Here is a 27,261-nt window from a genome sequence, read left to right on the forward strand (position 1 = left end):
ATTGCCTGGTCTGGGGCAGAAGCCACCTCACCAGCTCTGGGGTCCAGGGTTCTCTGGGATGTCCCTGCCATGGCACTCCCCCGGTCACTCACCCAGCTCCTGCCTGGTGGTCATCGCTGCTGATTGGTCAATGGCCATTCAGCCTCCGCCTTGAAAAATACTATGGAGGTCAACTCTGGTTTACCTCAAAGAAGTGACGATTGGTCTGGAAGATGATATGAACTCAATGCCTCGGACTCTGGTACTTCAGATCTCTACTTCTGAGGACTATGTGGCATCTCCCCAATGTCTTACCCATAGAAGGCCCCCTTCCTTCCCTCACACACTCCATGCTGTGTTCCCCTAACCTCACCTTCCCTTCCTGAATTACCCGGCGGTCCCTTTGGCAATGATGAACCCACAGGCCAGCGCATTCCCTGCCCTGGCTTTGGGGATCCCTGTAAGCAGCTTTCTCAGTAGGATTGCGACCCCCTGGTCATGGTTTGCCTTGGGCTTTGCACACATTCTCCCTTCAGGATATTTTTAGGGAAAAGACGGTTCCCTCCACTAAACCCAGCTTCCCCACGCAGGTAGGCAGGACTGGACCGAGAAAAGTCTTGGCTTAGAGTTTGTTATTTCCTTGTCCTAAACCAGCTCCTTCACACCTTAGGCTGAAGCACTCCTCCAGCCATTCTTCTTGGTTGACTTTTAAAATCTTACCTTTTCGCGTTTTTCTCATTGCTGCTTGCATTTCAGATCTGCTCTCCTTTGCTGAGAATGGGAGATGCAAGAAGGGGCACTGGAGTTAGCTGGCTTCCTGTTGCTAATAAAATCTTCCCAGCGTCTCACCTATGAGGCAGCATGAATGAGCCCTTTCTCCATCAGACATAGCAAGTCCACAAACATGTTTTGACTTCTTTTAAATTCAGAAGAAAAAAAGATGACTCTATCCAACATGGAGTCCAAGTGTCTTTGTACCAACAACAAGCTGTAAAATATAATTTTTAATGTTATTTTTTTATGGAGGAAGAAGTTTACAGAAGCAAAAGTGCCTCAGGCCCATCAAAGGTACATGGCAGCCCTGCCTTCCCCTCGCTTGACTATTTTGGTAAACAAATAACGAGGGACTTGAGAGCCCTGTTCACAAAACACTTTGCTTTCATTGTCTATCTGACCCCGACTCCCAACCACACAGCACATCAGCCACACAGCGAGTGCTTCATAAGCATTTTCTGAATAAATAAAATCTGCCAGGAAAATACTTAGTGTGATGCTGTGTTTAAGTTGATAAAGGGATTGACTGGCAGAGTTGGGAACCCATCTGACCGGTTCCAAGTCACGTGTTCTCTCTCCTCTGATGGTTCAACAGAGGCTTGGAGCTTTCTGGTCTGGCTTTCCAAGCTAGCCTGGTTTTATCTGGAGACCTGCAGGGTATCCGTGTTTTAAACTGTCCCTGGAAGGGAGCTGAAGGCATCTCCGGGCTGTGCCGGGGAGCATTTCCTAAGTCCAATCTCTCAGCAATGATCAAGAGCTACAGGTCTTCCCAGCTCAGCAGCTTCTATGCAAGTTCAAGTACTGACTTGAAAATAGATGACCTCCCCTGGCATGCTCAGCCTCATGGCAGTGCTATCGCCTGAGATAAAACAAGTGGTCGAATGCCCACCTGCAAGCTGGAAAGGATTAAGATCAATGTACCATTCCTCTCCCTCCAAACGCATATAGTCCAACAGTGTAATTATAAAAATTACTTATAAAGCCATCAGTCCCTGGGGTTTTCTTGCCCACAAGCAGTGGGGTTCCAGAGTCTCACCTTCATTTGCCAGGGTCTGAGAGAACTCCTCTTAGCCCCAACACACACTTCCATTCTTATCCTGGGACATCTTCCTGATTAAACCTCCCTGGAATCCAGCACCTTCGGTGAACGGATCTTGCCTGGGTCTGTGGAGTGATGACAAAATTGTCTGAAGATAGAGGCTCTGGGGGACAGTGTTACATCAGAAAGCTTCTTTTTAGTTTTTTTCCTGAGAGAAAATTAATAACCATGGGAGCTAGGGCCTTGAGATTGGAATTACCCCAGGAGACCCAGTTTTCAACTCTCAGTAACAGGAACGTGGGAAGCACTGTGGTGGATAATTGAACTTTCCAGAGAATCTAAAGTCAAAACAATTGGCAGGTAATTCAAATTCCTTCTTTCTCCTCTTATGGGAAAAGGGGATGTGAAATCTTTTGTTCATCCAAGGATATGCTTTACTGATTTTTTTGAGAGAGAGAAGGAAGGAGAGAGAAAGGGGGAGAGAGGGGGGGGAGAGAGAGAGAGAGAGAGAAGAGAGAGAGAGAGAGAGAGAGAGAGAGAGAGAAACATCAATCGGTTGTCTCCTGTATTCACCCCCTCACCCCCACGGGGATCGAATTCACAGGCAACCTTTTAGTGACGCTCCAACCAACTGAGCCACAAGGGCCAGGGCAGATCCTTTTATTTAATGGCTTTTAAAATCTGCACGGATAGGTGAACCATATTGTCTTTTCTTATAAACATGCTACCTGGTTTTAGAATCAAGATTGCATTGACCCAGTGGTTTTCAACCCTTTTTCATCTTATGGCACACATACACTAATTACTAAAATTTTGCGGCACACCAAAAAAAAAAGTATATTGTATTTTTGCTGATCTGACCCCCACCCCCGCAAAAAAAGCTATAATTTTATTTAATTCACATCAGATGGCTATTTTGTGTTGGCTGTTGTCATTTTTAAATTTGACAATCTAAGGGAAAAGAGGTCAGTGCCCTTGACTACATAGATATTGCATTTTTTACAAATAATTTTTAAAACATACTTTATTGATTTTTACAGAGAGGAAGGGATAGGGATAGAGAGTTAGAAACATCGATCAGCTGCCTCCTATATGCCCCCTACTGGGGATCGAGCCCACAACCAAGGTACATGCCCTTGACCAGAATCGAACCCAGGACCCTTCAGTCCGCAGGCCAACGCTCTATCCACTGAGCCAAACCGGTTAGGGTGGCATTGCATATTTTAAAAATTCTTGTGGCACATGAGTTGAAAGTCACTGCATTAACCTGATGAAAGGAGCTGAGCCGCTCGCACCAGCTGATGGAGCCGAGTGATCAGGACCAGCACTGGGCACCAGCAGCAGGTGTGAGCAGTGGCTCCAGCTCCAGCGCCGGCTGCGGGTGCGATCGGGGAGGGGGGGGGGAGCAGCACTGGCAGCAGGTGTGAGCACGGGGCGGGACTGAGGCAAGTGGGAGCAAAGAATTTTCAGTAACCACCAGAGGCTCGCCCCAATGACAGAGACCGGCGCCCTGCCTTGGTCTTGCGCCCTCCTCACCTGCTCCACCATCCCGCCATGGCCGACACCCACCATGTTTTGAGCACGCCCCCTGGTGGTCAGTGCACATCATAGCGACCAGTTGTTCGGTTGTTCTGATTGTTCCACTGTTCGGTCTTTTTTTGGTTAGAATTTGCATGTTAGCCTTTTATCATACAGGATAGATAACTAATTATTCAGTCATACCATAATCAAAGTTTTCTCTATTGCCTTACATGTATTTTATAGTTGGTTTTTCTAAATCAGCACCCAATCTAGTACCCTATATTGCACCTAGTTGTTATGTCCCTTGAATTTATCTCCATTCTTTTCATGACCCTGCTATTGAGACCAGACCAATTGTTCCGTGGAATATCCTACCTTCTGCACTTGTCTGATTGCTTTCTGTGGCATCCTTTAGCTTATTTCTCCTTACAATGATCATTCATTTCGATGATCAGCTTTGACCAATGAGCACATTTTATTCTTGTTCCTCCATCCTTTTAACATTAACCATTACCCAGTAAAAGTTTCATTTCACAGTGGCAGAGATATCCTAGGCTGGCTTTCATGACTCAACCATTTTCCCAGGAAACCTGGTTCTTTTTAGTGGCTTATGGTAATAGAGACATTATGATTAGTATTTCCTTAAATTATATTTTGTTTGTTTTCAAGATTGCTGCCTTTGTTTTCACTTGATACATATGTGTCTGGCAAATATTTGTCCACCCAATTATTTTCTTTTGTTGATTTATTTATTTTTAATTTTTTAATTACAGTTGACATATATTATTATATTAGTTTCAGTGTGCATCCCAGTGATTAGACATTACATAACTTACTAAGTGACATTCCTAATAAATCTCTCACCCATCTGACACCATACGTAGTTATTAGAGTATTATTGACTATATTCCCTATGCTGTACTTAACATCCCCGTGACTATTCTGTAACAACCAATTTGTATTTCTTAATCCCTTCTCCTTTTTCACTCATCCTCCCATCTGGAAACTGTCAAAATTTTCCCTGTATCTATGAGCCTGTTTCTGTTCTGATTATTCATTTTGTTTTTTTCAGATTCAATTGTTGATAGATATGTATTTATTGACATTTTTTGTTCGTATTTTTTTAATCTTTTTTTTTCTTCTTCTTAAAGAAGACCCTTTAACATTTCATAAAATACTGATTTGGTAGTGATTAACTCCTTTAGCTTTTTCTTGTCTGGGAAGCTCTTTATCTGTCCTTCCATTCTAAATGATCATTTTGCTGGGTTGTAGGTCCTTGTTTTTCACCACTTTAAATATTTCTTGCCAATCTCTTCTGCAAAGTTTCTGTTGAGAAATCATCTGACAGTCTTATGGGAGCTCCCTTGTAGATAACTGCTTTTTTTCTTTTTTCTTTTCTTTTTTCTGCTTTTAAGATTCTCTCTTTGTCTTTAACATTTGGCATTTTAATTATGAGGTGTCTTGGTGTGGACCTCTTCGGGTTCATCTTTTAATTTATTTATTTTTGTTAATCCTCACCTGACAATATTTTTCCCATTGCTTTTCAGAGAGAGTGGTAGAGAGGGGTAGGAGGGAGAGAGATAAAGAGAGAAAGAGAAAGAGAGAGAGAGAGAGAGAGAGAGAGAGAGAGAGAGAGAGAGAGAGAGAGAAGCATTGATGTGAAAGAGACACATTGATCGGTTGCCTCCTGCACATGCCCCAACAAGGGCCAGGGATCAAACTGCAACCCAGGACATGCCCTTGACTGGGAATCAAAACTGTGACCCTTCGGTGCATGGGTTGACACTCTAACCACCGAGCAACATAGGCCAGGACTCTTTGGGTTCATCTTGTTTGGAAATCTCTGTGCTTCCTGGACTTGTATGTCTATTTCCTTCACCAAGTTAGGGAAGTTTTCTGTCATTATTTTTCAAATAGGTTTTCAATTTCTTGCTCTCTCTCGTTTCTGGCACTCTCATGATGTGAATGTTGGAATACTTGAAGTGGTCCCAGAGGCTCCTTACACTATCCTCATTTATTTGGATTATTTTTTCTTTTTGCTGTTCTGATTGGATGTTTTCTGTTTCCTTATCTTCCCGATTTTTTATTTGATCCTCTGCTTCATCTATTCCACTGTTGATTCCCCATAAATATATTCTTCATTTCAATTAATGTAGTCTTCATTTCTGATTGGTTCCTTTTTACATTTTCTAGTTCTGCTTTTATGTTTTCTATCTCTTTGTTGAAGTTCTCACATCTACTCTTCCCCTACGTTCATTGAGCATCCTTACAACACATGTTCTGAACTCTGCATCTAGCAGATTGCTTGTTTCCATCTTGTTTAGTTCTTTTCCTGGAGCTTTGTTCTGTTCTTTCATTTGGGACATGTTTCTTTGTCTCCTCGTGTTGGCAGCCTCCCTGTGTTTGTTTCTGTGTATTAAGTAGAACTGCTACAACTTGCAGGCGTGGTAGAGTGGTCTTTTGTAGTAGGTGTTCTGCAGGGTCCAGTGGCACAGCCTCCCTGATCACCCAAGCTGGGCACTCAAGGTGCACCCCCTGTGTGGGCTGTGTACACCCACCTCTTACAGTTGAGCCTTGATCACTGTTGGCATGTCAATGAAAGAGATTTACCTCTGAGCCTATTAGCAAAAAGGACTGGCTGTGGCCACTGACCTCTGACCACTATGGAGGATCAGCTGTGCAGGGGCCCACCCCACAGAGCAGGACTTACTTCAGTGGGGCTCTGGTGCCCGCTGAGTTTGCCCCTTGAGTGTATCACTTGAGGAGGTGGTGGTGCTTTGACATGATATGAAGCTGTCCACTGGGTGTGCTGGCTCTGGAGCCTCAGGGAGGTGCAGCCTGTGTTCTGCCTGGGGCCTCCTGGCATGAGCTACAAAGAAATCTGCAGATGGCTACTACTTGTGCTGGGCTTGGAGTTGCCCAGGTGAGGCCAGGCTGTAAACCAAGGCCGTCTGCTGCTAGTGCCAGGCTGGGGGCCACTGAGTGAGAGGTGAGGCTTGCTTAGACCAGATGCTGCTTGTTTGAGGGATTTTAGGAAAATCTGAAGCATGAGCCAAGACAGGCCATTTGTATGGAAAAGCTACTGGAAATAACTTGGGTAGGCTTGAAAGTTGGGTGGGGCGGGCCTCAGGGAATCACCAGGGCAAAGAGTGTGAGCCCAATCGATAGAGTCTCAAATATGGCACCTGCCTGCTGGTCTGTGGGAGGAGGGCCAGAAAAGGAGCCATGGCTTCTGTCAGCATTCCATGTGGGATAAAGTTGTCCCCCCAGATCTTGCCCTGATACCAGACTCTGCATATGTCTCTGGTGACTTTTGAGTGGCTACCTCAGTGCTGGAGCACAGAGGGAGTGAGTCTGAGCATAGGCCCTTTAAGAGGAACTTCCTGGGACTCCAGCAAACCTCCTTCTCACTCGGCCTCAATCCCCACTGGTTTTTACAACCAGAAGCTATGGGGACTTCTCTTCCTGGCACTGAAACCTGGACTGGGGGGCCTGGTATGGAGCTAAGATCCTTCACTTCTCAGGGGGACCTGCACAGCTGATTTTTATCTGCCACATGTGGGTGTGGGACCTGCCTGTTCTGCATCTCCACCCCTCCTACCTGTATGTGTATATATATATATATATATATATATATATATATATATATATATTTTTTATTTTTTTTTTACAGAGAGGAAGGGAGAGGGATAGAGAGTTAGAAACATCAGTGAGAGAGAAATACTGATCAGCTGCCTCCTGCACACCTCCTACTGGGGATGTGCCCACAACCCAGGTACATGCCCTTGACCAGAATCAACCCTGGGACCTTTCAGTCCACAGGCCGACACTCTATCCACTGAGCCAAACTGGTTAGGGCCCTCCTACCACTCTTGATGTGGTTTTTTTTTCTTTATATCCTTAGTTGTAGGATTTCCACTCAACCAAATTTCAGGCAATTCTGAATGATGGTTGTTCTGTAGTTTAGTTGTCATTTTGATGTGGGAGGAGGCAAGTATCATATTTACCTGCGCTGCCATCTTGACCAGATACCCAATTATTTTCAAACTTTCAGTTCCTTTATCATAGTAAATTCAAAATATGGAGCAAGATGGCAGAAATGAGTACAGTTAAAACAGTATTGAATAAATGTGAATGGGTTTTAAAACATCAATGAAAAGATAAAGACTCTCAGAGTTAAAATAAAAAATAAACCCCAAGATTCAACTATATGCATGTTTTCTAGAGCAGGCACACTAGTCAAGGGAATACAGTCTTGACCATTGATGTCTTTAACTGTTACAACCTGGATCTTTTCTGTATTTGTCAATGTTAATAAAAGCCAGCAAGCAAAGAGTATCATAATTTAATCCATCTTACTGATGAAGATTATGAGAGCCAGAAAATTTAAGCACATTTTTCAATTATATAGAGCTCTCTCCCGCCCCCGCCCCCCCCCCCCCCCGAGTTAATAACTGTTTATTAGGATTCAAGGTTCTGAACAAGGTAGGAAGCAGTGGCAAGAGGGGTCAGGTAGAGGGATGAGGAGGGACTACCAGGCTTGGCTAGCTGGGTCACTGCTACAAGTCAAATGGGAACCCTGGCCGGGAAGGGCTCTGAAGAAGGGGGGCTTGGGGTCAGTGAATGGTGTATCGGACGTAGGGGACCTCGACATCCTCGCTCGCTCGCTCTCATCGTTGCAGCACAGCTCAAGCACCAGTGCCCGAACATGGCGGCCCAGCTTTCGCTTCAACACACGGCTTAAGATCGCTGTCATTGGTTGATCCAACCATTCCTTGAGCTTGGCGGCTGGCATGAAGAAGGAGCAGAGCATAGACACGCCCTGGGACAGCCTGGTGATCTCCAATTTATGCTCTGTCTTGAAGTAGTCAAGGTCCTGTTTGAGAGTCATCTCCACAGCATTAGGCCACAGCTTCTGTACCTCAAAGCGATCCCACAACGTCCATTCCCAGGTATAGTACTGGTGACAGGGTGCGGGAAGGGGTTCAGAGAAGGTGAAGAAAGGCAGGGCCTAGTTGAGGAAACCATCCTTGTAGGAGTCAAGTCTTCGGTGCCCCTGAACCACCTTGTGTAGCTCCAGGCACACAAGGCCAACCACAGCTGCGGTGGCTGTGGCGACGGCTGGGATGATGTTCCCTGCAATCAGCTGGCTCTTGTGCTGGTCTGCAGCAGGAATGCAATAGCTCTCTGCCCGGAGGTTGGATGCAGCCACAATGAAATCAATATGGAAGTTGGTGTCATCATCCTTCTCAAATTCAGTGGGGTACATCTTGAACCCAGGAAGCTTTTCTGGACTAGGCAGTGTGGCCTTGAGCTCCTCTAGACGGCTTTCATCAACAGAGGCACTGGCGCTCTGCAGTGGATCTTGACACCAGACTAGTTGGTGGTGGGGGGGGGGGTGAACTCGGGGACCTGAACAGACTGTAAGAGTGCGGCCACAGCAGCTCGGTCCTGAGAGCCTGCCAGCCCATAGATGTGGGCAAACAGGTTAGCGCCAGTCACCACGTAGTCCAGATGCAGGGGATTGTGGACAGCAAATGTGAGTGGGTGTGGACATTGTTTGGGTCCAGACCAGAAGGGAGCCCCTGAGCTTGTGAGCTGGTCAGGAGGGAAGCTGTGCAGCCGCTGCCGGCGATGTTAGAATACGGGCTGTGCCAGTGGTGGCAGCCCCGCTCACACAGTCAGCCCGGGTCTGTGGCCGCTGCAGCAACAGGCTGCGCTGCAAGGCCTCCAGCACCTCCAAGGGTTGGGTGCCCACCAGCCGCAGGGTTCACTCCACAAACGTGGGGTCTGTGATATATAGAGCTCTTAAACTGCCATTTAATCTATGTTAGAGCCCATGTTTTTATTGATTTTAGAGAGAGAGGAAGAAGAAGAAGAAGAAAGAAGAAGAAGAAGAAGAAGAAGAAGAAGAAGAAGAAGAAGGAGAGAGAGAGAGAGGAGGAGGGAGGAGGAGGAGAGGAGAGGGAGAGGGAGAAGGAGGATAAAAGGAGGAGGAGGAGGAGGAGGAGGAGGAGGAGGAGGAGAGGGAGAGGGAGAGGGAGAAGGAGGATAAAAGGAGGAGGAGGAGGAGGAGGAGGAGGAGGAGGAGGAGGAGGAGGAGGAGAAGGAGAGACACATTGATTTGCTGTCTCCTGCATGCTCCCTACTGAGGAATGAGCCTGCAGCTGGGGCATGTGCCCTGACCCAGAATCAAACCAGTGACATCTTGGTGCATGGGACAGTGCTCAACCAACTGAGCCACACTGGCCAGGGCTAGAAACGATGTTTATTTAAAATATACAGTATATTTTTATTGATTTCATATAGGAAGGGAGAAGAAGAGAAGAAACATCCATGATAAGAGAGAGAGTCACTGATTGGCTGCCCGCTACTAGGAATCAAGCCCACAATCTAGGCACGTGCTCTGACTGGGTTGATGCTCAACCAACGGAGCCACACCGGCCGGGGCTACCCCCAGTTTTGTAAGCCCCTTCTTGCTTAGTCTCAAGTAATGATGGCCTCTGGTTTATGACCCTGTGTAATGAATTCATTTCACCATCTGTGCCTTAGAATGTGTTACCTGTCTGTGGGCAGGTGGGGAGCATCACATTGGTGTCTCTTGGCACGAACGCACACACATCTTCTTGAACAGACAAGCAAGGGAAGACTTTCCCCTTCCCCCTCAAATATAAAAATAAAAAAGAGAAACATAAAGATAATAATAAATACCACCAAACACTGGACATGCTCTGTGTATCAATTACTGTGTCCAGTGTTTTATAATTATTATCTTTTTAATTATAACAAATGTACAAAAGAAAATAAACTGTCTCCCAGAATATGGTTTACTACTGGGTGTCCCAAAGATATACACACTTTAAGAGCTGATCGCTCAATTTTGAAAATGAAATTTTTAAAAATAAACATTAAATTCTATATAATTATAAGTATTCACAGTGTGTGTATACATTTTTTTCCGGACACCCTATATTTACAGTTCTTCACTTCCTTTGAGAGGGATAGACTCTAAGGGAGGTTTTCTATGTTGAGCTGAGTTGAGTGAAGAATGTTGGAATGTGAAGTGGAGAGGGGGGTGCTAGTAGGAATGGAGTCCTTTAAATAGATCTGAACGTTCAATTGGATAAAAAATAATATGGGGCAAAATCTGGGAAAGAGAGGAATAAAGAAAAAAAGGGTGGTAACAGGAGAATTTGCACATGAGGAAGGAGAAAAGAAATGAAGAGGAGGAAGGGAGGGAGGGAGGGAGGGAGGGAGGGAGGGGAAGAGGGGAAGAGAGACTGAGAGAAAAAGGAAGAAAAGAGAGAAAGGGAAGAAGGATCAGGGCCTGGGTAAGAACATAAAGCTTGTTAAAAGGGTGTTGCTATCTGCCTTCTTATGGAAATCCTTTCCCCTTTTTCCCCATATACTTTTAGCAAGACATCAATTCTCATTAGTGAGCTTAAGTTGTATCTTTTGGGAGATGTGTCGAATGGCAGAGTGCTAACTCAAGACGGTACAAATGGGTGCCCTCAGTATGCAGATGAGAAAATTGGGTGGAGGTCACCCGGCATGGGAATGAAGGGAGATACGTGGAACTTCAGGTCTGTCTGATTCCCTTGCTGGTGTTTGGGAATACCATAGGACTGAGGATCCAGGAAGGGGGCCCTCTGCAGGATGTAAATTGTTAACTCAAAGGTGAACCCAGATATTTAAGTTGGAAGCGGAAGATGTTTTATAATAATAAACCTAAGTACAGCTGTCACATAGGAGTGCCTGCAGTTTGCCAAATACGGCGGTAAGGATTTCACATGCATTAGCTCCACTAAGTATCACAATTAACTAGTTACCCACATTGAGACATCTCCCACATCTCTTATAGTCAATGTTTTTGAGATGAGGAAAATGAGCTTCTGAGAGATGAAGCTGCTTGTCCAAGCCTGCACAGTTGTGAATTGGGGAAGCAGGAATCGACTACAATCTGGAATAGTCTGGAGTTGGTGATCAGAAATCTCTCTCTCGGGTTCCTACAGAGGGAGGTTTGGTCTTGATCAGGAGGGAAGGCTCTCATTGGAAGGAATAGACACATTTAAGGAAAAGGGTGCAGGTGCAGCCTTAGGTACACACAGCCAGAAAGAAACACTGATTCCAGGGAACCAATGAGAAACTGGAAGTTTGGCAAACTGGCTACAGCAGTTTGGGGTTTGATTTCATTGTTTTACTCATTATTGTGATAAATAATTCCCACCCCCTAAATCAGGGATCCTCAAACTTTTTAAACAGGGGGCCAGTTCACTGTCTCTCAGACCGTTGGAGGGCCGGACTATAGTTTAAAAAAAACCATGAACAAATTCCTATGCACACTGCACATATCTTATTTTGAAGTAAAAAAACAAAACGGCAAAAACACCCACATGTGGCCCACAGGCCGTAGTTTGAGGACGCCTGCCCTAAATGATGTCCATGTTGAGAGCCTGTGCATATATTTCCTTTGCAGATGTGATCCAGTTAAGGGTCCTAAGACGGGGTGGAGGTGGGGGCTGGGGGAGGGAAGTATCCTGAATCGTCCAGGTGAGCCCGATAGGAACACAGCGGTCTTTATGAAAGGGCAGCAGGAGACAGAGACGGAGAGAAGGAGATATAACGACGGGAGGGATTAGAGTGATTCGAGAGCCGGACCATGAGCCAAGGGGTGCAGGCTGCCTCCAGAGCAGTGGTTCCCAACGTGGGCACACGCCGCACAGGGGGGCAATTTAATTTTTAAGGGGGCAATTCGAGAATGAGTTATTAACAGTGAATTTTTTTGCATTTCTTATGGTTCTAGGGGCTTCATGTACAGTATATAAATATCTATTGTGACATATTTATGCATTTCAGTTCTCATATCTTTCAAAACTTTATTTGCTATTTTTTCATATCACTTCATATTACTATTGGGGGTTTTTTTTTAGGTTTTTTTTTTGTTTTTTTAACAATTCCTTAGTGAGTTCTTCCTCAGTACTTCAACTGTCCTTTTGTTCTTTTCTTTTTCTCTTTCATGGATGCCAAGTTCTTTCGAAGCTTGTTTAGACCAAGCATTTTAGGCTTCCTCCACGTGAATAGGAGTTCACTTTTTGAATAATAAGAATTATATGTTATGGGGGGGTGGGGCATCAGGATTTTAGAGATGCTTAGGTGGGGGATGGCCAAAAAAAAGTTGGGAGCCACTGCTCTAGAAGCTGGAAGAGGCAGGAGACAGATGCTTTCCTGAGTCCTCCAGACGGAAGGGACACCTGGATGCAAACTTAGGGAGACAGTTTCAGACTTACGGCCTCCAAAAACAGAATAAATGTGTGTTGTGTTAAGCCAATAAATTGTTATGATTTGTCACGGCAGCCCTAGAAAACAAATACATTAATTGGCACATGAAATGGCATCCTGTTATTCAACATTATGTTGGCTTTGTTAACAAAGTTTGTTTCAAGCCAGGTTCTTAGGCCATTCTTTTTGTAGAGGAGATTAAAGGAATGTTGAGATGGCTCATGAGGAATGTTGAGTATCCTTGGAACTCTGTCAACAAAGGAAAGAATCTCAATAGCAGGGCTGCAAGATGTGCTCATTGGCAGGCAGTCCTTTGGTGTTCACGGTGAGGATAAGTATTTATTGTGGCTTTGTTAGGGTACCCACTACAGGGTCTGGCATGTTGTCTGCGCTCAACGAACTATAGCGGGATAGGAACTGAGGGACACCAGGATTCTTCTGCTTGCTGTAGACTGTGTAAGCTCAGCAGATGTGCTAAAAGTCCTCTGTGACAGTGGTCTCTGCATTATAACAAAGATACATGAATATGAACTTTGAACATATTCCAAGTTGAGAAAGCTGAAATGCAGGGCTGACCTGGTGGAAATACTTACACAAAGAAAAAAATCACCAGTGATGGGTAGATCTGGAACTCATCTCCTGTTAGATGAAAATGTGACTCTGTGTGTGTGTGTGTGTGTGTGTGTGTGTGTGTGTGTTAATCCTCACCCAAGGATATTTTTCCATTGATTTTTGGGGAGAGTAGAAGAGAGAAGGGAAGAGAGAGAGAAACACCTCCATTGGTTGTCTCCTGCACTAGCCCTGACCAGGGCCTGGGCTGGGGAGAAGCCTGCAATCAAGGCACGTGCCCTTGACTGGAATCAAACCCAGGACCCTTCAATCTGCAGGCTGGCGCTCTATCCACTGAGCCAAACTGGCCAGGGCATGAAAATGTGACATTTTTACAAGGCTTCTTTTTCTTTTGGATTTGTGAATTACCATTCCCCAGAGAAACAGAACCAATAGGATGTATATGTATACATATATATCCATATATAAATATCCTATATAATAAAAGCCTAATATGTTAAGTGTCTGTCCATTTGCTTGACCATTGGACTAGTCGCTATGACACGCTCTGACTGGTAGGTTGGTTAGCTTGCTAATGGGGACTGGGCAAGACCAGCCGGACACACCCTGGAGCCCTCCCGTAGTCCCTCTCGTGGTCCCTCCCTGGTCCCAATCGTGCACCGGTGGGGGCCCTCGGCCTGGCCTGCACCCTCTCGCAATCCGGGACCCCTCAGGGGATGTCCTCAGGCCAGGCCGAGGGACACATCGGTGCATGAATCCATGCTCCAGGCCTCTAGTAAATAATAAAATATATGTAATTATATTATTTATCATATCATAGATTATGTTATAATTATATATTTCATATAATTATTATAATTATTAACATAATATATAAAAGTAACAGTATGTGTTAATATAATTATGTTAATATAATAATATATGATTATTATAGTACTAGAGGCCCTGTGCACAAAAATTCGTGCACTCGGTGTAGGGGGTGTCCCTCAGCCCAGCCTGCACCCTCTCACAGTCTAGGAGCCCTTGGGGGATGTCCACTTGACAGCTTAGACCCACTCCCCAGGGAAATGGGCCTAAGCTGGCAGTCAGACATCCCTCTGCCAGCCCGGGAGCCCTCGGGGGATGTTGGACATCCTTAGTGCTGCCTAGGAGGCGGGAGAGGCTCCCACCACCCACCGCCGCAGCACTCGCGCCCTCAGCCCAGCTTGTGGCTGAGCTGCGCTCCCCCTGTGGGAATGCACTGACCACCAGGGGTCAGACGCTCAATGCAGGAGCTGCCCCTGGTGGTCAGTGTGCATCATAGCGAACAGTCATTCCACCGTTAGGGTCAATTTGCATATTACCCTTTTATTATATAGGATAAGTATTATGTAATATACTACATAATGATATAGAACATAAGATCATAATATATACATTATCATATATACAGATATAAAGAGATTTGTTATAGGGAATTGTGTCATGCAATTATGAGGCTGAAAATTCCTAAGATCTTCAGCTGGGAAGCTGGAGAGCCAGGAGAGCTGATGGAGTGAGTTCCTGTGTGGAAGCCGGCAGCCTCTGGACCAAGAAGGGCTGATGTTTCAGCTTGAGTTCTAAGGCAGGAAATAACTGATGTCTCGGCTCAAGGCAGCCAGGCAGGCAGAATTTGCTCTTATTCAATGAAGGGCTATAGCCCCTTGGGTCTATGCAGGTCTTCGGGTGAATGGATGAGGCCCACCCACACTAGGGAGGGCAATCCGCTTTGCTAGCCTATCGATTTAAATGTTAAGCTCATTCAAAACACCCTCACAGGAACCCCCAGAGGAGTGATTGACCAAATATCGGTGTACCTCATGGCCCTGTCAAGTTGACACACCAAATTTTTAAAAATATATTTTTATTGATTTCAGAGAAGTAGGGAGAGGGAGAGAGAGAAAAAACATCAATGATGAGAGAGAATCATTGATCGGCTACCTCCTGCACACCCCCCACTGGGGATCAAGCCCAAAACCCAGGCATGTGCCCTTGACTGGAATTGAACCTGGACGCTTCAATCTGCAGGCTGAGGCTCTATCCACTGAGCCAAACCAGCTAGGTTATTGGTGGCTTTTTTATGATGCTATTATAAATGGTATTGACACAAAACATTTTCATTTTCCATTTATTACTAGTACACCCACATGGTTTTTGTATATTAGTTTTACATTCTCTGACCATGCTAAATTCATTTATGATTTCAATTGTGTTTTGTCAATTTCTTAGGCTTTTTCTATGTAGACAACTGTGTCATCTATGAATAAACACTATCATGACTCCTCCCTCAAACAGGCTATGGATTTAATAATTCTTTAGCTTTGTTACTCTTCCATATTATTGTTATCCAATATTTTTTAAAAATATATTTTTATTGCTCTGCCAGTGTAGCTCAGTGGCTGAGTATTGACCAATGAACCAGAAGGTCATGGTTTGATTCCTAGTCAGGGCACATGCCCAGATTGTGGGTTCGATCCTGGGTAGGGGTGTGCAGAGGCAGCCAATTGATGATTCTCTCTCATCGTTAATGTTTCTATCTCTCTCTCCCTCTCCCTTCCTCTCTGAAATCAATAAAAAAATATTTTTAAAAGATATGTTTTTATTGGTTTCAGATAGAAGGGAAGGGAGAGGGAAAGAGGGAGAAACATCCATCGGTTGCCCCCAACCCTCCCACCCCCGTACTGGGGATTGAGCACATAACCCAGGCATGTGCTCTGACCTGGGATTGAAACCGGTGACTTCTTGGTGCATGGGACAACATTCAACCACTGAGCCACACTGGCTGGGCTGTGATCCAATATTTTAATTCTATGTTTTATATAGCCTACAGTTAGACTCCATTACTTTTATTTCTCTCCTCCATTGTGTCTGATCTGTATTGCTGGACTGTTTCTAGAACCATGGGGGATCTGAACAATTCTGAAAGTGTTGACGTGTCACCGTGTCTAGCATTTGGGGTGGGAAGAGGCAGCAATAGAGGATGTTCATTCTGAGGATCAGACATCTTCAGCTTCCCAGTATCCTTTCCTGACATCTGCTGAGGGGAGGAACCACCGTGGGAGAGATCATCCTGGAATCCAGTCCCATTTCCCCAAAATGCCTTTACCGGGGACAGCCCAGCTTGACTTACCCGGCTTGGAATGGGGGAGGATTGATGACCAGAGCTCCTGGGAGTAGGGGGTGTCTAAACTGAGACCTGAAGGAAGAACAGGACTGCCCAGCTGTGTCGCGCCAGCACGGCCAAGGGTGAACCTGAGTGGGGGCAGTGAAGGATTGAGAAAAGACAGACAAGAGAATGAAAGCTGGATCTCGGTGGGACTGCTGTCTTCTCTGATGGAAAGCCTCTCTGATGGAGAGCTAGCGACAGTGCCACGGACTACAAGCCGTGTCTTTATTTTATAACCAGATGCCATGAGGCAAAGTAAGGGCGTGGTCAAGATTTTTACAACATTCTCGTGGGTTTCCATCCTACTCAATTACATGCACCTGAACTCTATCAAGCCCACATCACTCAGGCACGTGGGACCACGTGTTCGAACCATAGGTTCAAGCTTACAACTATAGCTGTTGGCTATAATTGTGCTGGGAGGGCTCTGCTCTCTAAGCTGGGACTTGCACGTGGCCATGAGAGGACTGTGCCCTCTCATTAGTCTGAGGCTTGAACCTGTCCAAAAACTCTAGCCGCTCTCCACACCCGGCCACCGTGGGTCAGTGGTTGAGTGCCAACCTATGAACCAGGAGGTCTCGGTTCGATTCCCGGTCAGGAGGCAGCCAATCAATCATTCTCTTTCATCATTGATGTTTCTATCTTTCTCTCTCTTCCTTCCTCTCTGAAATTAATAAAAATATATCATTTTTTTTTTTAAAAAGGAAGAACAGAAATGAGCCAGGTGGAAATGAATGGTGTGAGGAAGGGGTTCCATCCAGGCAGAGAGAATAGTATGTACAAAGCCCAGAGTGATGAGATTCTTGTCTGTCCAGGAGAAATCATAGACATGGGGGTGAAGGAAGGGAAGTAAGGTCAGATGTGGGCTGGGATCACCACTCAGGTGGGGAGTTCAGAGTTGATTCTAGTCTCACTGAGAAACCACTGGAGGGTTTTAGGCAGGGGAGGGACATGATCTCACTCACTATTTCTCTGACAGCTCTGCGGAGTGCAGACTTGAAGGGGTGGGATTGGAGGATTGAAGACCAGCTGTGTAGGCATCGAGGCAAGAGATAGGGGTGTAATAGCCCGGACCAGAGTGGGAGTGGTGAAGGTGACATAAGAGGCCAGAGTTGAGTCTTAGTCTGTTAAGCAATGAAATCCAGATGGTCTTGGAACAGCTGTGGAGAGGATTGGGGGGTGGGGTGGAGATCCTGGCCGAGATGGGGGGATGGTATGGCAGAGGGAAGGTTGGCATTCACTAAGATGGGAAGGTTGGCATTTGCTAAGATGGGGAGGGAGCAGGCAAAGCAGGCAGCGGGGAGGGGGACCCTAAGACACAGCCCAAGGAGAAAGCGTCCTCCCAGGCTCGGCTTCAGTATCCCCGCTAGGAAGATGGTCCACTTCCTTCTGTGGTTCCCTGTGGTCTAGTTCTGACCACAAGGAGGTGGGTGTCTGTACCCAGCTCTGCCTCTCCCAAGACGGAGGGCTCCTTCAGTGCTAGGCTATGGCAGCATTCTCTTTGGGTTCTCAGATCCATACCAAGTTCCTTAGCCAGGGCTCAGTGAAGATGTGACGCATGGATGACGGAAGGAGGGAAGGAGGAGGAGGAAAGAAGGAGGGAGGGAGGAAGGAAGGAAGAAAGAAGGAAGGAAGGAAGGAAGGAAGGAAGGAAGGAAGGAAGGAAGGAAGGAAGGGAGGAAGGAAGGCAAGCTCCTGGGAGACACCTGTGGAACCCACCCCTGGGATGTCGCCCGCAGAGATAAAACTCTCTCCCTACCCACTGCTGCCCCTCCCCGCCCCAGGCCAGGCTCCTGGCAGGCGTCCCCCAGAGAACAAGGCAAGCAGTGCTTCTGTTTCCAGGGCCCTTTTCCAGGAACAGGTGACAAGGGCTGCAGGAGCTGGAAGGGGAGGGAGAGGGCATTCGGACTACGGAGAACGGAGAGGAGCAGAGGAAGGACCTGGCTGAGGGATGGACGTGGGGAGTGAGGTAGGGTGGAGAGGGGAGTCTGCAGCCCCAGCATCTAGCCCCAGGCTGAGTGAGCCAGTCTGGGCTCCTGTCCCACACAGCGTCCCACACGGAGCCCATCTGTGGCTGCCTCCCTGCCCCACAGCAGCCATGCTCACCGGGTCCAGTCCCAGGCAGGGAGTGGTCTTTGGGCCAGACGGAGAGGGAGAGGGGGGTTTTAAGCCAGAGGGTCACATTGTGTGTGTCACATGCATGTGTGCTCATGTGTGCATCGCCTGTGCGTGCTGCTGAAGGCACTGAGAGTGTCTGTCTGTGTCTGTGTCCGTGTCCGTGTCCTTGTCCGTGTCTGTGTCTGTGTCCGTGTCCGTGTCCGTGTCCGTGTCCGTGTCTGTGTTCGTGTCTGTGTCTGTGTAGTTGTGTGTGTCTAGATTTGTTTCTTTTCACTACTGTAGCCAAGTGCTTACAAACCAGTGGCTTAAAAGACCAGACATTTATCCCCTCACAGTTCTGGGGCTGAAAGTGCAAAACCAAGGTTTTGGCAGGGCCGTGCTCCCCTTGAAGGTGCTGGGGGTGGGGGTTGGGGGGATCCTTCCTCGTTTCTTGCAGCTCCTGGTGGCCCTTGGCGTTCCTTGGTTTGTGGCTGCATCACTCCAGTCTGCCTCCATCTTCCCATGGCATTCCTTCTGTGTCCCCTGCTGTCCCTATGACGACACCAGCCATTGGATTAAGGGTTTACCCTGATCCAGTATGATCTCATCTCTATCCTTACGTTATTCCATCGGCAAAGACCCTGCTTCCAAGTAAGGCCACATGTTGAGGTTCCAAAACCTATGCACCTGAGCCGGTGCTCAGCTCTGCCCACTTCTGTGAGTGCAGGACATACATTTGGGGTGGGGGGGATTTAATTCAACCCACCACAGTGTGCTTGCTGTGTGTCCCTGGCTTATCCCAGTCCCAGACTAGCTGCAGGCAGCTGGGCAGCGCTCGGGGGATACATGCAGGGCGAGTGTCTGCTCCTGGCTCCGTGTTTCCTGGGCGCCACTGTCACTGTGTATTTCAGAACCGATGAACTGAGCCGGCGCTCCGCTCTGTCCACTGCCGTGAGCCCAGGCTTGGGCTATGGCCAGACGCATACGCAGAGGGCGCTGAGTGGGTGGAGTCGTGTCCCCTTGAGGAGGAAGGGCACAGGGACAGGATCTGGGAGCCTGGCTTGGGGCCCTGGCTGGGAGCCCAGAGCTGGGATGAGGGCGCCGGCCCTTCTCCTCCCTGAAGTCCAGACTGTGCAGGTGACTTGGAGCGCCCTCCTGAGCGTCCTGCAGAGGCGTTGTCCTGGGAAGAGTGGCACAGGAAAGCGCCAGAGGGGGACAGGAAGCCGGGAGAGCCCTTTTTGTGTATATATTTGTAACATTTGGATATTTAGGAGCTGGTACCCTGGAGCCCGTTTGTAGCCAGAAGAGAGCAGGAGGTGGGCTGACCCAGGGATCAAGGACTGGGGGCCAAAGGGCATCCACAGTCAGAGGAAAGATTAGCCTGGAACTGGGGCTGAAACCCTGCACTGTCACGGCGCCAATATGTGTCACCTGATGGGGAAGGATGCGTGACAGCCAGCCCAGCAGTGACCATAAAAGAGGACAGCAATGGCAGCAGTGTGTCCGGAGAACATCCTCTGTGATGAGCACTTGGTGTCCAGGTCCCACAGAGAACCTGCGAGGGCCGTTCTCTGGTTGTCCCAGCACTCGGTCGGGGCCGGGATTTGAACCCCGGGTCTGCATGACTCACCACCTGTGTGTGTCTCAGAGAACAGAATAGATTCTAGTAGCAGGAGGAGGAGGAGAGGAAGGACGGTGGGCAGGCACTGCTCCAGGAGACAGGGCTGGGGCCACGGCACCGAGAGGCATGTATGAGGGACCTCATCTTGACACTCGAGCCCAATTGTCCGTTTTCCAAGTAGGATTCGGGGTCCTCCGAGCCTTGGCTGGTAGTGGCTCTGAGGGGCCAATCCTCTAGGCCAGTGGTCGGCAAACTCATTAGTCCACAGAGCCAAATATCAACAGTACAACGACTGAAGTTTCTTTTGAGAGCCAAATTTTTTAAACTTAAACTATATAGGTAGGTACATTGTTATTACCTTAATTAGGGTACTCCTAAGCTGGCCTTTGCTAAAAACTCAAGGGGCCAAAAAGCTGCATGTGGCTCGAGAGCCACAGTTTGCCGACCACTGTTCTAGGGGGAAATGGAAGGGGACTGTGTAATATTGGGGAGTGAACATTGTCTGAGGGTATTTGAAAACTTGTTATCAAATATATATATGGTACATATGATTGATATATGTATGTATCACTGATTGGAAATATATATATACTGTATATTCCCCATTTTTGTTGGACTTAAACTTAGGAGCTTTGAGTAAATCATGATTTTCACAACAATCCTGTTCTATTTATTCCCATTTATCACTGGTCCTTTCCCCACCCCCAACAGGCAGCGTTTTTAATTTGTTTCATGTGTGTCCTGCTTGTGTGAATTCTTATAAAATGTATGTTGCTGCACAGACATGTTCTGACAGTGGTGCGTTATACGGTGCTGGAGGTCTCCTATTTTTCCTAACTTTTAACCCAGTGCTATGTTTGTAGGAACCATCCATATTGCTATGTCAGTCTTGTTTTTCCCCCCAAATGTTGTTTAGGGCACACGGCCCACCTCCACCAGGTTTTAATTCTCTACTCCCACAGACAGTGGGGTCTCCCAGACTGTCCCCCACTCTCTTGCCAACACAGACGATGCTGAGATGAACATTCCTGACCGTGTCCCCTCACTGACCTGTGAGTTTCTTTCAGAGGGAGACTCAGGAGCAGTGTTTGCGGGGCTTAGGGTAAGTGCTCCCTTCCTTTGGCCACGAGCCCCCAGGTACCTGCTAGAATGACTGAAGTTCACTCATCTTCACATCCGGGCCAACACACAGCAGCAGCCAGCTTTCTCATGCTGGCTTCTCCGCCAGGCGCAAAGGGGTGCCACGCTGCTGCTTTAAATCGCACGCCTCTAACTGCCCGTGAGCAACGGCAGGTCTTCGTTTCCTGCTGGCCTATTGCGTTTCCTCTTCTGCACATTGCCTGTGCCTGCCCCTTCCCACTTCCTATTGGAATCCCAGCCTTTTTTCTCATCGGTTTGCAGACATTCCTTATAGATGCTAGTTATGAATCTCCTGTCAGTGTTTATTGAGGTGTACATCATACACAAAAGCCTGCACATATTTAATGTATACATTTTGCTGAGTTTGGACATATGCCTACACCTGTGATATCGTCACCACAATCAAGGTCATACCCTCACCTCCAACAGGTTTCTTTTATATATATAATTGATTTTTTACAGAGAGGAAGGGAGAGGGATAGAGAGTTAGAAACATCAATGAGGAGAAATATCGATCAGCTGCCTCCTGCACACCTCCTACTGGGGATGTGCCCACACAACCAAGGTACATGCCCTGGACCGGAATGGAACCTGGGACCTTTCAGTCCGCAGGCCGATGCTCTATCCACTGAGCCAAACCGGTCAGGGCACCAACAGGTTTCTTGCGTCTCTTTACTTTTCTGTGTGTGAGAACACTGAACCTAAGGTCTGTCCTCTTCACAAGTTGTGTTAATTGAAATAGATTTGACATATATCCATGCAAATTTAAAGTGTACGCGTTAATTTGATACATTTACTTATTGTAATATGATTGCCATGGTCGCGATAGCACCTTTATGACATCACATGATTATCATTTCTTTTATGTGGTGGGAATAAGTAAAATCTAGTCTCTTATCAAGTTTGATGATTGTAATACAGCATTGTTGTCTATATTCCTAACACGTTTCTAAGTGCACATCATCGTATTGTTAACGACAGGCTCCGTGGTGTACAGCAGATCTCTAGGACTTACTCAATATCGCAAATATCTTCTTGCCCTCTGTCATCTGTTAACTTTGTCCATGATGCTGATATGATTTATAATTTTGATGTAATGAAATTAACCTTTTTTATTTATGATTTGTGTTTCTTCTTTATTTTTAAAAAACTCATTTCCTGTTCCTAGATCACAAAGATTCCACTCTACTTTCTTTTATCTTTCAATTGGGTTATTAATCCAGCTTGGTCCTCTCTTTGTACAGGATAGTAATTGAAAGCCCATTTTTTGTTTTTATCTACATAGAGAGATACTCTCCTCTACAGCATCTCCTGAGCAATTTGTCATTTTCTGATTTATCTGTGCTGTGAACCTAACCATATCTGAGCGGCTCCATATCTGAAGTCTCCATTCCGAACCACTGGTCTGTTTGTCTTCCGTTGCAGTAATCCTCAATTGCTTTATTTCCAAGATGTTTGTAGAATTCTCAGAAGGCAATTTCCCCACCTCCTTTCACTCTCCATGTCAAGGTTGACTTAGTTATTCATGGATCATTATCTTTTCATAGAAATGTTAGAATATGTTTATTATTTTTCTCAAAAAATCCAACTGAATTTTTTTAGAATATTACATTGAATGTATAGATTAAATTTGGGGGAGAATTAACACTTTTATGATATTGTCTTTCACCCATTTATTTATATTATCTGCTGTGTTTTCTATTAATTAGAGGTTTAATTGATCTCTGTGGAGGTCTTGTGTGTGCTTATTTAAATTAATTGTACATACTTGATAGATTTGATGCTATTTTGGATGGCACCTTGTTTTTCTAAACTATTTTTCTCTTTAATTTTAAGCTTACAAAAAGTTGCAAAACAACACAGGAAATTTTTGTGCTCCCCTCATTCAAATTCCTGAAATGCCAGCATCTTACAGAACCCCCATGCAAGGATCAGAACCACTGACACTGGTGTAATACTACATAGCAAACTACAGATCTTACTAGAATTTCCCCAGTTTTCCCACTGATGTCCTTTTTCTATTCCAGGGCACAACCCATTTCATTTAGTCATTTCAACTTTTCATTATCATTCAGTACTTAATATTTCTTAATTTTCTGTGTAGCCCAAAGATTAGTAATATGTTACTATGCTACTGTCAACGGTTCAACCTAATATTTGTGCTCCAATATACAGGAACTTTCAGGTACCCTCTTCATATTAATTTCCAAATGTATTGCAGTGTGGTCAGGTAACCTGGGTCTTTGCAATATTTGCCCTTGGAAATTTACCTAGACTTCCTTTATACCTCACACAAGGTCCTTTTTGGTGATAATTTCATGTTCTTACTGTGTTGTTGTTTTTTGTTTGTCTGTGTGTGTGTGTGTGTGTGTGTGTGTGTGTGTGGTTTAATGAATAAGAGAAAATGCATATTTTTGTGTTTGTATATGTTAGATATACATATGTATGTGTATGTATATATTAGATATTTTATTAATATATTTACACATAGCTCAGGTATTAAATAAAATGACAGAATTAAGTTCAAAACAACAGTAATGACCAAAAAGATAAATGCATTAAATGCACCAGTTAAAAGAGAGATACAACCATTAGTTGCTACATTTTTAATTTTTTTTAAATTGATTTCAGAGAAGAAGGGAGAGAGAGATAGAAACATCAATGATGACAGAGAATCATTGATCAGCTGCCTTCCTTCTGCACGACCCCTTGTGGGGATCGACCCCGCAACCCAGGCATGTGCCCTTGACTGGAATTGAACCCTTCAGTCCACAGGCCGACGCTCTATCCACTGCGCCAAACCGGTTAGGGTGGTTGCTACATTTTAAGAGAATCCAATTCTGACTATGTATGCCTGCCCTCAATCTTAACTTCCCACTGTTCATTCCCGGCGCTGTGGATGGCCCCTTATGTGTTTGTCTTATGTAATCCTCATAACAACCTTGTCAGGTAGGGGTTATTATGACCAACTTCCTTTAAGGGAGGAGAAAACTAAGGATCAAATAGATGAAGGAATCAACCCAGTGTTGTTGAAGCACTGTTTTTAAAAAACTTCTCAAAAAGTTTTTTAACTCATATGGATAACATGCAGAGTTTTTGTATGAAAAGAAAAAAGCCAGCACCTGATACTTACTCAGCCTTGCTGACAGCAGTTCAGGCAGATTTGAGCACAGTGATCCCAGAACTTGCATTATCTTTTCAAAGGCCAACTCCAGCCAGCACCAGATTTTTCCAACCCCAAAACTATATTAAAGATCCTACCAAATCGTGCAACTACTACGGGAAACAGGATGGAGGTTCCTCAAAAAATTAAAAAATAGAACTGCCTTATGACCCAGTGATTCCACTTCTGGGTACATATCCAAAGAAACCCGGACGAGGCCGGGGCTGCGAGGGCCAAGGCAGCCGGGGCTGCGAGGGCCGGGCCCCTTGCACGAATTCCGTGCATCGGGCCTCTACCATTAGAATAACTATGTGTGGTGCCAGGTGGGTCCTGGAAATATCAGGGGGAACACTTTGTAAAGTATACGATTATCTAACCACTATGCTGTACGCCTGAAACTAACACAAAATAATGTTGAATGTAAACTGTAATTTAAAAAATAATTTAAAAAACAATTGAGTCCTGGCTGGTTTGGCTTAGTGGATAGAGTGTCGGCCTGTGAACTGAAGGGTCCCGGGTTCAATTCCGGTCAAGGAAGGGCACATGCCTGGGTTGCAGGCTCGATCCCAGTGGGGGGCGTGCAGGAGGCAGACAGTCAATGATTCCCTCTCATCTTTGATGTTTCCATCTCTCCCTCTCCATTCCTCTCTGAAATCAATAAAAATATATATTTTTAAAAAAAACAATTGGAAAAAAACATCCCATTGCCCTGGTCAGGTGGTTCCTCAGTTGGTTTGAACATTGTCCCACACACCAAAGGCTGCAGGCTCATTTCCAGTCAGGGCACATACCTAGGTTGCGTGTTCAACGCTCGGTCCGGGCACGTACAGGAAGCAACCAATCTATGTTTCTCTCTCTCTCTCTTTTTCTTCCTCTCTTGAAAAATATCCTTGGGTGAGAATTTTTTTTTAAATCCCATAATAATAATAATTTTTTAAGAGACTGAAGTGCTGCTTTCTTTTTACATTTCCGTTCCAATTTAGAAAAATGACGAGGGGCACTGACAACTTCTAAAGTGGGGTCTCTGTGGCTGCAGAACCAGCTCAAACGGGTCCTAACCTGTTTCTAACCACCATTCACCAGTAACACGTTTGAACCCCTCAACTGCTCACCCCACAGAACCGAAGGGCCAGAACCTAAGTGCTGGCATCCTTTAAGAGGTGAAGGGTCCATTGTCCTTGAAGATCTTGTGCTGAAACCCCTTAAATCTCGCCCCACAACCTGGATCGAGTAGACTGATTAGAGCCTGGCCTCCTGTCTCCGTGATGGCTGACCTCACAAGTAAAAGCTCTTTCTTTTCTCAAAGCCAGTGCCGTCGTATTGGCTTCTATGCACATCAGGTAGTGACCTCTTGTTCAGTAACAGCTCCATCCAGGTGGACCTGAATAGAGACCCTGAGTCCCTAACAATGGGATTTAAAAAGAGTAGTAGTAATAATAAAATTGTTATTTATTTATTGAATTCCTAGTATGTGCTAAGCATTTGAAATGCATGATCTTATTGAAACCTCAAGCGGCTCTGTGAAGCACCGGCCATTATTATGAATGTTATTTTGCAGATAAAGTAACCATGACTTGAAGAGGCGGAGAGGCCCCTCAGGGAAGTCCTCCCAGGTAGAACTCACTGGAGACCCTCCCCACCAAGTTCTTCCCTCTCTCCCACACCAGGTACGGCCGCCATGCTGGGGCTAAACCACACCTTTGTGTCTGAATTCATCCTCATCGGCTTCTCCACCTTCCCCCACCTTCAGCTGATGTTCTTCCTGCTGTTCCTGCTGATGTACCTGTTCACGCTGCTGGGGAACCTGCTCATCCTGGCCACCATCTGGGGCGAGCGCAGCCTCCACACGCCCATGTACCTCTTCCTGTGCGCCCTCTCCACCTCCGAGATCCTCTACACCTTCGCCATCGTCCCGCGCATGCTGGCCGACCTGCTCTCCACCCACCGCTCCATCGCCTTCGTGGCCTGTGCCAGCCAGATGTTCTTCTCCTTCACGTTTGGCTTCACCCACTCCTTCCTGCTCACGGTCATGGGCTATGACCGCTACGTGGCCATCTGCCACCCGCTGCGCTACAACGTGCTCATGAGTCCCCGTGGCTGTGCCTGCCTGGTGGCCTGGTCCTGGGCTGGTGGCTCCGTCATGGGGCTGGTGGTGACAATGGCAATTTTCCACCTCACTTTCTGTGGGCCCAACGAGGTCCACCATTTCTTCTGCCACGTGCCACCTCTTGTGAAGTTGGCCTGTGGGGGCAACGTCTCCACGGTGGCCCTGGGCGTGGGCCTGGTGTGCATCACGGCCCTGCTGGGCTGCTGCCTCCTCATCCTCCTCTCCTACGCCTCCATCATAGCCACCATCCTGAGGATCCCCTCCGCTGAGGGCCGGCACAAGGCCTTCTCCACGTGCGCGTCCCACCTCACTGTGGTGGTCGTGCACTATGGCTTCGCCTCTGTGGTCTACCTCAAGTCCAAGGGTCCCCAGTCTCTGGAAGGAGACACCCTGATGGGCGTCACCTACACAGTGCTCACGCCCTTCCTCAGCCCCATTATCTTCAGCCTCAGGAACAAGGAGCTGAAGAGCGCCATGAAGAGGACCTTCCTCAGCGGGATCCTTCTCCAGGGCTCCCCAAGGGGCTGGTTTCATGGCAGGGAATGTGGCGGGTGAAGACCCTTCAGTCTCCCGTCTGTAAGATGTATATATTTGTGCTTCATCGGTGATGATTCCTATATGTGAACTCCCCTTACCTCCACCCTTAGCAAGTAAATTCAAGATGCACTTCCCCCTCCCCAATCTGGTTGACCTCATTCCTCTTCAATTCACTGGGGTAATGCCCTCCCCAATATTGACCTTGTGTGTCAACTTCTTCCTGTTTCCTGTGCCTGGCAGTGGCATGGAG

General features: G+C 46.4%; 1 protein-coding gene and 1 pseudogene across 1 annotated transcript; one reads left to right on the forward strand and one right to left on the reverse strand.

Moving 5' to 3' along the window:
- Positions 1-7,914: 7,914 nt before the first annotated feature.
- LOC103300936 (ubiquitin-like modifier-activating enzyme 1) lies at positions 7,915-26,047 on the reverse strand (annotated as a pseudogene).
- On the forward strand, positions 19,030-27,029 carry LOC103300937 (olfactory receptor 10H2-like). Its single transcript, XM_008157866.3, has 2 exons — positions 19,030-19,094; positions 26,035-27,029. The coding sequence occupies exon 2, from the start codon at positions 26,046-26,048 to the stop codon at positions 27,027-27,029; it is 984 nt and encodes a 327-aa protein (XP_008156088.2). The 5' UTR covers positions 19,030-19,094; positions 26,035-26,045.
- The last annotated feature ends 232 nt before the right edge of the window (positions 27,030-27,261 follow it).

The sequence above is a fragment of the Eptesicus fuscus genome, chromosome 6 (genome assembly GCF_027574615.1).
Source record: "Eptesicus fuscus isolate TK198812 chromosome 6, DD_ASM_mEF_20220401, whole genome shotgun sequence".
In the NCBI taxonomy this organism is placed as follows: Eukaryota; Metazoa; Chordata; class Mammalia; order Chiroptera; family Vespertilionidae; genus Eptesicus; species Eptesicus fuscus.

What these genes read in the sequence shown, in the direction of transcription:
- LOC103300937 (XM_008157866.3), top strand. Translation starts at nt 26,046, where the DNA reads ATGCTGGGGCTAAACCACACCTTTGTGTCTGAATTCATCCTCATCGGC.